This window comes from Gracilinanus agilis, chromosome 1 (genome assembly GCF_016433145.1).
Source record: "Gracilinanus agilis isolate LMUSP501 chromosome 1, AgileGrace, whole genome shotgun sequence".
Lineage (NCBI taxonomy): Eukaryota > Metazoa > Chordata > Mammalia > Didelphimorphia > Didelphidae > Gracilinanus > Gracilinanus agilis.
In genome coordinates, this window is record NC_058130.1 from 421,199,498 (window position 1) to 421,212,355 (window position 12,858).

At 34.6% G+C, this 12,858-nt stretch overlaps 1 protein-coding gene across 3 annotated transcripts in view; it reads right to left on the minus strand.

Annotated features, from left to right (window-relative positions):
- FHOD3 (formin homology 2 domain containing 3) overlaps window positions 1-12,858 on the minus strand; it is a 703,058-nt gene that overhangs the window by 543,344 nt on the left and 146,856 nt on the right. For all 3 annotated transcript variants that reach the window (XM_044664978.1, XM_044664968.1, XM_044664960.1), the window contains exon 3: window positions 6,065-6,129. In XM_044664978.1, the coding sequence (XP_044520913.1) occupies window positions 6,065-6,129 (65 nt within the window). The remainder of the gene's footprint in view (window positions 1-6,064; window positions 6,130-12,858) is intronic.

The following is a 12,858-nucleotide window of genomic DNA, read 5'->3' on the forward strand; positions in this document are numbered from 1 at the left end:
TATGTGACCTTGGGAAAGTCATTTAACCTTGTTTTAGGCCTGTTTCCTTGCCTGTAAAATGAGCTAGAGAAGGAAATGGTGAACTATTCCAGTATCTCTGCCAAGAAAACCAACACACCTGAAACAAATAACCAACAACAAAATAATAGTCTAAACAAGAGGCAGTGAGGCTCTGATTTAGAATAAAGTTCATGTGACTAGAGAGAAGATGGATGAGACAAATGTTATGGAGGAGGATCATTTAAAAATTAGCAACTGACTAAATATGAAATAGGTTTTAAGAAGAGGAAAGAGTCAAACATGACCCTCAAATTATAAGCCTGAATAAATGGGAAAATGATAAGATTTTCTCAACAGAAACAATATTAATCTAATTAGCAGAGATATCAAAAAAAAACAGAATTTTTATAAAAGTCAGTTGTGTAAATTGCACACATCCCTACAAGGACATAGGAACCTTAAAATCTTCCTTTAATTTCTTTTTACAAAACTTTTTTAGGTTATTTTCTTCTCTGTCAGTCAATATGCATTTATTAACCACATTCTATGTGCCAGGCACTATACTAAGTGCCAGTGATACAAAGAAAGACAAGAAGATCCCTGTTCTCATTATGTACATATTCTAATGGAGGAAACATCATGCAAATTGATGAACATACAAGATATATACAGTGCAAATGGAAAGTAATCACAGAAGGAAGCAAAAGTGCCAGGTTGAAGTTGGGGACATGAGGAAAAATCCTTGTACAAATTTTCAAGTTGCTATTAAAAAAAGAACCTGGGCTGTTGATCTACAATTTAAAAAAATATGGATTTAAAAGCCTGTATAATCCAAATGGGGTCTTAAAGGAATGGAGGTCTAGGGATGACATGGTCTTGTACAGTAGAAGGGAGACCTCAGGTAACCCATCCTGGCTTCCACTTCTTCTGATGATGACCTCTATCCTCCCAATCATTTTGGACTCAAAATCTTTCTTTCTGCTCTTTTCTACACACTTAATCATCATTTGAAATCCTACTGACTGCCTCTATAATATGAGTCGTATTTTTCCCCTCTTCTCTGTTCATGCTCTAATTACACCAACCGTGACCACATGAATTCAAGTTCTTATTATCTCTCCCCTGCAAAGAACTTTCTAACTGGCCTCAGTGCCTCCCGTTTCTCCCTTTTCCAACTCATTCTTCACACAGGTTCTTAATGTTCAGGTTTGACCATGTCATTCCCCTACTCATAAAGGCTTCCCACTACCTACAGATGAAAACACAAACTCCTAAACCTAGCCTCTAGATTCTGGTTGCACACTTTCCTTTCAGATTCATTTCCCATTACTCTTCACGTAATGTATATTCTAGCTCAAGTGATCTCCTAATTATTTCCAGATCTTGCCTTTTCTTCTCTTGGTTCTTTGCATTTATTCTTGAAGGCTATCCTCCATGTCTAGAAGGCACTACTCTCTCCACATTTCTATCTGCTGAAATCCATCTCTTCCTTTAAAGTCTAGCTCAGGCATCACAACCTCTATGAAGCTTTCCCTCATATACCCAGTTCAAAGTGATCACTCCCTCCTCAAAATATCTCATAGCACTCTGAAGCTCTCCTTTGCCTTTTTTTACATTCTTTGTTGTTGCTGTTCAGTCATTTCCAACTCTTAGTGACTCCATTTAGTTTTCTTGACAGAGATGCTGGAGTGATTTGTCATTTCCTATTCCAGCTCATTTTATAGAACAAGGAAACTAAGGCAAATAGGATTAGGTGACTTGTTCAGGATCACACAGCCAGGAAAGATTACAATTTACCTTATATCAGACTTATTTGTAACCTATAAGATTCTTAAAGTCAGGCATGAGATTGATTTTCATCTTTTCAACCACAGTGTCTAACCCACAATAAATTACTGGGGTTTTTTTAAGATTAAACTAATTTCAAAAGAATAATTCAGAGATTTTCTTATTTCTTTATTTCTGGTATAGTAAGTGCAATTGCTAATTGAGAGGCAGAGATATTCTAACCCGCTCTCACAAAAGAGAAGCCCGTATTTCCCAATACTTCACATGTTGTTCCAAGGTTAACACTTTAGAATTTCAAAGGCATGTGATCTCCAACTTACCAATATTTAGTGTGGGATCCTAAACACTGCTATGCTTTATTTAAAAAAACTGAAAAAGAAAAAAAGACTTTACTTTGTTGACTATTTTTTTTAATTCTATAAAGTTCTAAACTAAATCATCTGGTTGAAATGTAAGCTTGGTGACAAATAAATATGATACTGGCTATTTTAGCAAAGCCTCCAATTGCAACTGGGTTAGTTTTCTTTATGCTCAATAAAAACTCAGTCAACTTTTCTTCTTCATTGAAAATCAAAATTTTTCAGTAAGAACCCCAAAATAGTGAATTTTTCTCTTTATTAGTTCACATTGTTCCAATTTCTGCCTTCTAAAACATGACAACAAATAACTTAGAAATTCTCATTTGCCTTTTTAAAGAAAAAAAAGCACACCACACTAAATGCATAGGTTTCTTGCATATTACAGTTTTTCAAGGGATAATTTCTTAACATTCTATAAATTATATTATATTCTAGGGCATGAAATTAAAAGGAAATGGCAGCAATATCAAATGCAGATGAAAGAAGTCTTTCAGTAAAATAAATGGGTGCAAATCTGTGTGTTTAAGTTAATTTATACTTAAAATATATATAACACTTCAAGAGGTTCTAAAATTATATTAAAAGGCTTGGTTGGTATGCTCTATTCAATTGTTTGCTGAGTCCAGCATTAGGAAGATCCAAGTTCAAATCATGTCTTAAATTTGTACTAGCTGGATGACTTTGACAAGTCATTTCCTAGAATTAGTTTGTTCACCTGTTATGAAGACTAAACTATCTGCATCACTTATTTTCAGGATAATATAGTTCAATTAAGATGATGTAGCACCATGCAAACCTGAAAGTGCCATATAAATATTATTATTATTTGTTATTATTAGGGCTGAAGTCAAAGGATCATAGATTTTAGAGCTGGAAAGGTCATTACTTAGAAGCCATCTAGTCTACCTCTTTCATTTTACGGAGAGATTAAGTGATTTTCCCAGACTCATGCTGGCAGTGAGTGACACAGAGAAGATGTGGACACAGGTATGAGTAATTCTATTATCATTTTGGAGAAACCTATTATATTCATGGCACAGACTTATGATGGTAATTAATCACATTTCAACAAGAATTTCAGTTATATAAAAAAGGAATCACTTTAAAATAAAAAAGGTGTTGAGTTTGGAGGTCCTGAGTTTGAAAACTGGTACTGGCATTTTTATTTGTGACCTTGGAGAAGTGGCTTAATCTCTCAGGACCTCATTTCCTCATCTTTAAAATGAAGGAGGTAGATTAGATGATCTCTATGATCCCTTCGAGTGCAAGTTCTATGATCCTATAATTCTGGAAATTTATTGACTCCTCCAAGGATTATTCACGAAGGGATCAGGAAGGAAGAAAACACAGGACACAGTCCTTGGCCACAGAAGGGCTCACAGTTTCCTTGAGATGCCCAAGCTAATATTCATGAAATATTTAGAGAAAATGCAAAACAGTATTTTCTACATTGCTAACTTAAGCATAATCAAGTGTGTCAGTTTATGATAGAAACATTAAGTGCTATGTCCATTCAGGAAGGGAGAGAACTATGATCCTGAATTTGGTTTCTGAGCCAACTTCTTCCCATTCTCCTCATCTATCTGGAGGCCACTAAGGTTTATGGTATCATATCAAAGGTTCTATAACAAATTATGTTGCCCAGTGAAACCAAACCCTTTCTTCTTTTAAAAATAATTTCCCCAGTCATTTAATATTCCCAAATGAACACACAAAACAAAAACAAAAAGGGACCTCTCCAAAAAAAACATAAAATGAGAGAAATTTAGATATTTTTGAGAGAATATATCTTTTAACAACATAATAACAGTAAAAATTTATTTATTCAGTGTTCCTTTCAGATATCTTTCCTATTTGTGTATACATAAAGCAAATAAAGACTACTGTTTTATATAAATTTTCAGCTTTACTAAACAGGTTTACATATAACCCACAGACCAAATGAAAAATAAAATGAACATCCTTTATGCCTAAATCATTCTTTTTTTTTTTCAAAAAAAATTTACCTTCCATCTTGGAATTAATACTGTGCCTTGGTTCTAAGGCAAAAGTGCAGTAAGGGCTCAGCAATAGGGGTTAAGTAGCTTGCCCAGGATCACATAGTTAGGAAGTGCCTGAGGTCTGATTTGAACTCAGGACTTTCCATCTCCAAGCCTAGCTCTCTATCCACTGAGCTACCTGGCTTCTCCCTAAATCATTTTTTAGCTCAACTCCTTTATAGTCTCAACCTGCTCCACCCCTTGGCCACACACACAGGCACATAGCCACACACATACACATGTATACCCATACACATGCACAGATACATGCACAGAGAGCTAAATGACCATTGCTCTTCCCTTCAACTTTGACCATTATACATGGAGGCAATGATAGGCCATACAATACCCAAAAGAAGTGAAATCTAGAAGATGAGTAGAAAGAAACAGCTCAGAAGAAAAAATAATCCCTTAGGAATAATGTCCAGTAGAGCCTTGCACCCCTGCCCTCCCCACAAGAAGAACTTTTATTGACTAATGAAGTATATTATTAGACCTCCAGCCCATAAGGAGCCCATGAGACCATATTAGTTATATGGAATAGCCCTCACTGAACCAGCAAATACAACTAAAGGTTAAAAGAATATCCTTCATGTAGCAAAACAGCAAAATTGCATAGATGAAATGAAGTAAAGAGCCAATTATTTAGCTACCCTAGTCTAAATTTGAGCACAAAACTCTGAAATGGGAGGACACAGAGGATGCTCCCTCTAAATTCTCATTCAAGAAATTAAGAACAAGAGCTAGTTCTCCCTACAATGCATAAAAGCTCCATCATTTAGGAATGAAAAGCCTTTGGGTACCCCATGAACTGTAATTGCTACCATTCTCTTCTCTTACCTTTAAGATACCATAAAATGATCTCTAAAACCAAGGATAAATAAGGTCATAGTTGTATAGGTAGGTGACTCAAGGCTGTGTCAGCATGACATCACTATTTCTAAGAGTATAATAAGTTCTACCCTAACAGCCTGCTTGGTAGACAAGCATATAATAGTGAATGAATGGTGCGCTTACATATACTTGGTGGCCTGGGTGGTTCATGCTCTTAAATCACTGAGTAAGTAAATGGTCAGACCTTTTCTAAGTTGTGAATAAATGCATCTGGTTGACAGCTCGCTCAAAGACATTCTAATCTGCCTACTGGCTGTAGTATTCATTTTGTAATTTAGAATTCCCATTTATTACCATTCACAACTTAGGAGCCATAACCATCTTTGCTTCTATCCTTCTATCAGCTTTAAAAGCAAAGGGCAAAGAGATCACTTTAAAAAACTCAGAAAGGTCAAGGGGCTTAATGTCTCATAAAGGAGATATTTTGTACCCAGAAGGAAATGCATAATGGCACTTTTTTTTAATAAAACCCCTTACCTTCCGTATTGGAATCAATCCTGTGTATTGGTTCCAAGGCAGAAGAGTGGTAAGGGCTAGACAATGAAGATTAAATGATTTGCATAATGGCACTTTTTGCTCACTATGACTATGACTTAAAGAAGCTCATTCCCTCCATTGTAGCTAGACCCTTTGGATCTAGAGTCAGCTCCACCAGCAAAGCATATGTCAATATAAATGAGTATCTTCCTTACTCTGTTCCCCAAAAGCAGCTTTAGTAACTTCGGTGTCTGTTTTAACCTAAGCTACATTAGCTAAGCAGATAAAAATGTCATTGCTAAAATGAGCCTTTAACATCCTCTCTGTACGTTTGTAACAATAAAAGACCAAAGTTACAATTAGCTTAGTGAAAATAGTCATTTAGAAGTGACAGAAATACATTTTATTTCACTCTCAGAAATGCTGGTTTCCAACAGTATATTACAATGGCCATTATAGAAGCAAATTTTCCTGCCTTTGCAAAAGAGCATGAAGTTTGCTACTTACCTATGCAGGCGTGGACTCTCACTGAGAGTTGGGTCCTTAGGATTATGCTATGTTTCTTGCCCCTCCTAAAGAAAGTGAAAACACACTATGAGCATCAGAGAAAATCTCAGAGTTTGTTCCTGCCAATGTACAATGATACTCTCAAACACAAAACTAATTCTTTTATTTATAACAATAAGTAACATTTATATAGCAGCTACTAAGTGCCAGGGCACCATGTTAAGCTCTTTACAATTATTATCTCATTTAATCCCCACAACAATCCTAGGAGGTAAGTATCTTTTTTATCCCCATTTTATAAATGAGAAAATTGAGGCAAATAGAGGTTAAGTGATTTGCCCTAGTATGTGTCTGAGTTCATATTTGAACTTAGATCTTCCAGTCTCTAGTCCTAGGACTTTAAACACTGTTCCACCCAGTTGTATTAAGAATATTCCATCTCACAGGAGCTCAGATTCAGTGAATGCTTTTTTAAAATAATAATAATATGTCTGATGGCTATACAACAATTACAGGTGGCAAGTTGTTTCATTTTTCTTTTTAACTTCTTTTTTCCCTTTAAAATGACCAAATCCTGAGAATTCAAGGAAAATTTAAGCCTAATATTCTTTCTCAAATTCTTTTTTTTTTTAAAAAAGTCAGGGCACCTTTAAGATACGGTATATTCAGATGCTAAATTTAACCCACAAAACTACATTAGATATGATTTATGAGTGGAATATCAAAAGAAATAGTTAATCAAGATTGACATGTATATCTGATTGCCAAACTCTGAAAAATTATTTCATCTTCAAGGCTTGCATGCACTCATAGATTTACCATTTTGGGAAATTTTAGAATTCTGTTTCCAAAATGTAAAATCTCTGAACTGTGTCTGTTCCAAAACAAATCATGTCCACAGCTATTTTTACATTTCTACAAAATAAAATTTAAAAGGGAATACATGTCAATGCAATTAGAAATTAATGGTTTTTTTTAGCTTCTGTAATCAATGCAAGAAAATGCAGCTTGCACAGAGAAAGATTTTGAGGCTCAAAATAGGAAGAATCAAGAGTAGCCTTCTACTTTGTATCATTGGTTACTTTTTGATTCCTTTCTTATCAAGAATAAACAAAGTCTAAGAGTCTTTTCTCATGCTGAGCTTTCAGGTACTCCTACCCAGGGTCTCTTGTCAGTTTGTTCCCAAAAAGTGCAGAATTCTCACTGACTTACTGAAATCCAGAGCAAACCACAAAAATTAAGAGTAAGCTGACCAAAGATAAATCTTGGACACCAGAAGATATAACTACCCCCCAAAAAATTCTGGGTTTGGATGTTTATTTTTAGTAGAAATTGCATAATTTCCACTTCGTTCCTAAAAGAATTTCTAGAAGAGGAAGCAAGGTACTGAAGAAAAGGAGGGTGAAACCAGTTAGAAAATAGACTTTTGCTCTGTGGAACAGCAAAAACAAATTTATCTTTAGTGTTTAAGAATATCTCCTTAAATGCAGGTGTCTTAACAGAAGAGTCCTCTTCAAGCACACTCTACTAGATACTCAGTTCATACCATAATATCAGCCCAAAGATATCATGAAATTTTCCTATCATTCCCACTTAAAACAAAGACTGATAATATTTACCCTTAAAGTGAGTCAGGTTAAGCTGCCTCTCTGCAGAGCTCACTGTTAACTTATGGGGAAAGTTTTATAACATTTTTCTGAGACAGACACAGATACTGAAGGAGCTTATATACTTTCAGGTGACTTTTTTTTGGTGTAGACATGTGATTTCCTTGTTACATAAAACTCCAAGTAAGGAAATTCTCTAGACCAATGCAGATTGACAACAGTTGATGTTATTTATTTTTGACACTTTATTTTTCCTCCAATTACATGCATAAACAATTTTAATATTAATGGTGTTTTTTTTATTTTGAGTCCCATATTCTCTCCCTCCCTTCTCTTCCCACCCTTTTGAGGCAGTAAGCAATCCAATTATAGATTTTACATAAGCAATCATGTAAAACATTTTTCATATTAGTCTTTTTGTGGAAGAAAACTCAAACAAAAAATGAAGAAAAAAATTTAGAAACAGCATGTTTCCATTTGTATTCAGAGCCCATCAGTTCTTTCTCTGGAGACAGAAGGCATTTTTCATCATAAGCAACAGCAAATATTGTTCTGCAGTTTTAATTTTAGAGTGACCTGGAGCTCCAAGAGATCACATAGTCAGTATGTTTTAAAAGTAGGGCTTGAACCCAGGACCTTGTAGTTTCAGGATGACTCTCCAACAATGACTCTTCAAGTGAATAACTGAAAATAATTTGCTTTCTCTTTTCTGTAGAAAATATAATAACTTTCTTATTCCATTTGATTCATCAGTTTGTTATTAAGTACCTACACTACACACAAAGCACTGTCCTAGGTGCTAGGCATATAAAAATGAAAAATGATACAGACCTGGGAGCTCACAATATGAAATGAACTACATACAAATAAGCACACACACATGCACACATGCACGCACGCACACACCTCTATCTAGCAAACTATATAGAGGGGAAAGATGAGGTAGGAAGGAGAGAAAAAGAGCATAAAAGTTAGAAAATGGTGAAGTACATGAGAGAAATAAAACAGAGTAAACCAAGAGATTTAATAGGGGAGAAGACTACTGATTACTGGTGGAATTGAAGAAGGTATTGTGGCTAATTCTTATAAGAGAAGAATGGGGGATGGTATGCCCAAACTTATAAAAGGAGGCAAGGTCAAAACAAGATTGGCAAATAGCTACATGAAAGATTTCAACTCTTCAATATCTCTATGATCTCTATTCATGTGGATATTCCCTTCAATGTATTCTCACACCTGTGAAAGTTCTCATTCAAAAAATGTATAATCAAAAAAAGGAGGTATACCAAGAGTGAATAATAACAAATGATTACTACTTGTAGATCTTTATACACATTGAAGTTAAAAGACCTAGAAAAAGATCTCTACCAGGTTGAGTAGATCCTCTATGGAGAATTTACAGAAAGACATAGAATCAAAATCATACACACAATTAGAAAGTATGAGTTGGCTGTCACCTGCACTTTTTCAGGATAACCACCAATCCATTGAAGCATTTGTTTTGTAAAGTATTCTTCTAATAAGATAGTTCTGAAGTAAATCTTTATTATTACTCAACACTTTAAAGAAGGGAAATCAGGATTTAAAAGTTTAAATTGTTCACCTAGGGTGAAAGAGTTAATAAATAGGTGGCTGGAGCTAGACTTTTGAATTGAGCATCTTTGACTCTCCAACCAAAGTTAACCTATCAGTTAAAATCTACACTAGAAGGATATATAAGAGGAGAATCTTCAACCAAAATTAGTCTAAAGTAAAAGAGTTAACAGAACCTCTTAAAAGTTAAGATTCTTCATTAGTATATCAGGGACCTATTTCACTGAATTGTGAAAACCACTTTGGAAACCATATATCACTATAAAAGAATGAATTAGTCTTCTACCAATCAGAGAAGGAGACAAAGAAGGAACAGGCAGGTAGAAAGAAATCAAGTGTGGTATGACATCAGGGAAATCAAAGAGGAAGCGAGTTTCAAGAAATTTTATGTGGAAACTGTGGAAACTGAAAGAATCTACAGATCACCTCCTACATTTAATCCACAACTGACAACTTCCAGGAATATTATAGCCTAATTCAAAAACTACCAGATGAAGGAAAAACTATTACAAGCTATTAAAAAGAAGTCGTTCAGATACCAGGGAACCACAGTTAGGATAACACAGGATCTGGCTGCATCTACATTGAAGAACCAGAAAGCATGTAACATAATATTTCAGAAAGCAAGAGAACTGGGTCTACAACCAAGAATCAACTATCCAGCAAAAATGACTATATTTTTGCAGGGGAAAGTATGGTCATTCAATAAAATTGAGGACTTCCAAGCATTCATAAAGAAAAAACCAGACTTAAACAGAGAGTTTGCTGCCCAAACACAGAACTCAAGAGAATCGTCATGAGGTAATTAAGAGATCGGGGGGGGGGGGGGTGGAGGGGAGGAATCTGTTCTTTAAGGGACCCAATAAGTTCAATCAATTTGTTTCCCTAGAAGAAAAGAAGATATTGGCAAATATTAAAAATTGTTATTATCAACAGGGTAACTAGAAGTTTACATAGAGGGAACAGTGACAAACTGTATAGGATGAAATGTCAAGATATACGTGTGTGTATGTATGTATAAATATATACAAAACTAGAGGGAAAAAAAGAAGGTAATATTAAGAAAACTGAGAAAACAAACAAAATGGAGTAAATTTATATTCCATAAAGAAGCGCATGGGGCAACCAGGGAAGAATAACAATAGAGTGGTAGGGCAAAGAGGTTGGAGAGAGGAAATATTTAATACTTAAGTGCATTGAAATCAACTTAAAGAAGGAAGAACAATCAGATCCATTGGGGCAGAGAACTGATTTGCACCCTATAGAGAAGTAGAAGGGTAACAAAAGGACTGGTAGAGAGGGAAGCAACACTAGGAAGGGAGAGGGTGGGGGTGGAAGGGTAGCTTAAAAAGACCCTAAAGAAGAATAACAGGGGAATGAGAAGGGAGAGGGGAGAAAGGGAAGTACAATAAGGTAGGGGATTAGGGTAACTAATTAAAAACAAAACACTGGTATAGAAGGAAATAGTGAAAGAAGAAAGGGCAAGACAAGGAGAGAGAATCAAAATGTCTGGAAACACACAGTTGATAATTATAACTCTGAATGTGAATGGGATGAACTCACCCATAAAACAGAAGCAAATAGCAGAGTGGATTAGAAACCAAAATTTTACCATATGTTGTCTACAAGAAACATACATGAGAAAGGTAGACATACATAGAATAAAAATGAAAGGACGGAGCAAAATCTATTGGGCTTCAACTGAGAAAAAGAAGGCAGGAATTGTAATCATGATTTCTGATGGAGCCAAAGTAAATATAGATCTGGTTAAAAGAGATAGGGAAGGTAATTACATTCTAATAAAAGGCAGTATAAACAATGAAGAAATATCAGTACTCAATATGTATGCACCAAATGGTATAGCATCCAGATTTCTAAAGGAGAAGCTAGTGGAGCTCAAGGATGAAAGAGATAGCAAAACTATACTGGTGGGTGACCTCAACCTTCCCCTATCAGATATAGATAAATCAAACCAAAAAATAAATAAGAAAGAGATAAGAGGTGAATGAAATCCTAGAAAAATTAGAGTTAATAGATACATAGAGAAAAATAAATAGGGACAAAAAGGAATACACCTTCTTTTCAGCAGCACATGGAACATTCACAAAGATAGACCTTGTACTAGGGCATAGAAACATGGCAAACAAATGCAAAAAAGCAGAAATAATGAATGCAACCTTATCAGATCATAAGGCAATAAAATAGTTATTAGTAAAAATACATGGAGAGGCAAACCAAAAACTAATTGGAAATTAAATAATATGATTCTCCAAAATAAATTAGTGAAAGAACAAATCATAAAAACAAGTAATAATTTCATTGAAGGCAATGACAATGATGAGACTTCTTACCAAAACCTATAGGATGCAGCCAAAGCAGTTCCAAGGGGAAAATTTATATCACTGAGTGTATATATTAACAAATTAGGGGGGAGGCAGAGATTAATGAATTGGGTGTACAACTTAAAAAACTAGAAAATGAACAAAATGAACAAATTAAAAGTCCCCAGATGAAAACTAAATTAGAAATACTAAAAATGAAAGGAAAAAACAATAAAATCAAAAGTAAAAGAACTATCAAATTAATAAATAAGACTAGAAGCTGGGATTTTGAAAAAAGAGATAAAATAGACAAAGTACTAGTAAATCTAATTTAAAAAGGAAAGAAAAAACAGATTAACAGTATCAAAGATGAAATGGGAGACTTCACCTCTAATGAAGAGGAAATTAAGGCAATCATCAAAAAGTATTTTGCCCAATAATATCGCAAAAAATATAGCAATCTAGGTGAATATGGATGAATACTTACAAAAATATAAATTTCCTAGATTAATAACAGAAGAAATAGAATACTTAAATAATCCAATATCAGAAAAAAATTGAACAAGCCATCAAAGAACTCCCTAAGAAAAAATTACCAGGGCCTGATTGATTCACAAATGAATTCTATCAAACATTCAAAGAACAACTAATCCCAATACTATACAATTATTTGATATAATAAGCAAAGAAGGAGTCCTACCAAATTCCTTTTATGACACAAATATGGTACTGATTCCAAAGCCAGGCAGAACAAAAACAGAAAAAGAGAACTACAGACCAATCTCCCTAATGAACATAGATGCAAAAATCTTAAATAGAATACAAGCAAAAAGACTCCAGCAAGTGATCTAAAGGGTTATCCATCATGATCAGGTGGGATTTATACCAGGAATGCAAGGATGGTTCAACATTAGGAAAACCATCCACATAACTGACCATATCAACAAGCGAACAAACAAAAATCACATGATTATCTCAATAGATACTGAAAAAGCCTTTGACAAAATACAACACCCATTCCTATTGAAAACGCTGGAAAGTATAGGAATAAAAGGACCTTTCCTAAAAATAATACACAGTATGTATCTAAAACCATCAACAAGCATCATATGCAATGGAGATAAATTAGAAGCCTTCCCAATAAGATCAGGCATGAAACAAGGATGCCCATTCCATTATCACCTCTATTATTTAACATTGTACTAGAAACACTAGCAGTAGCAATTACAGAAAAAAAAGAAACTGAAGATATTAAAATAGGCAATGAGGAGAT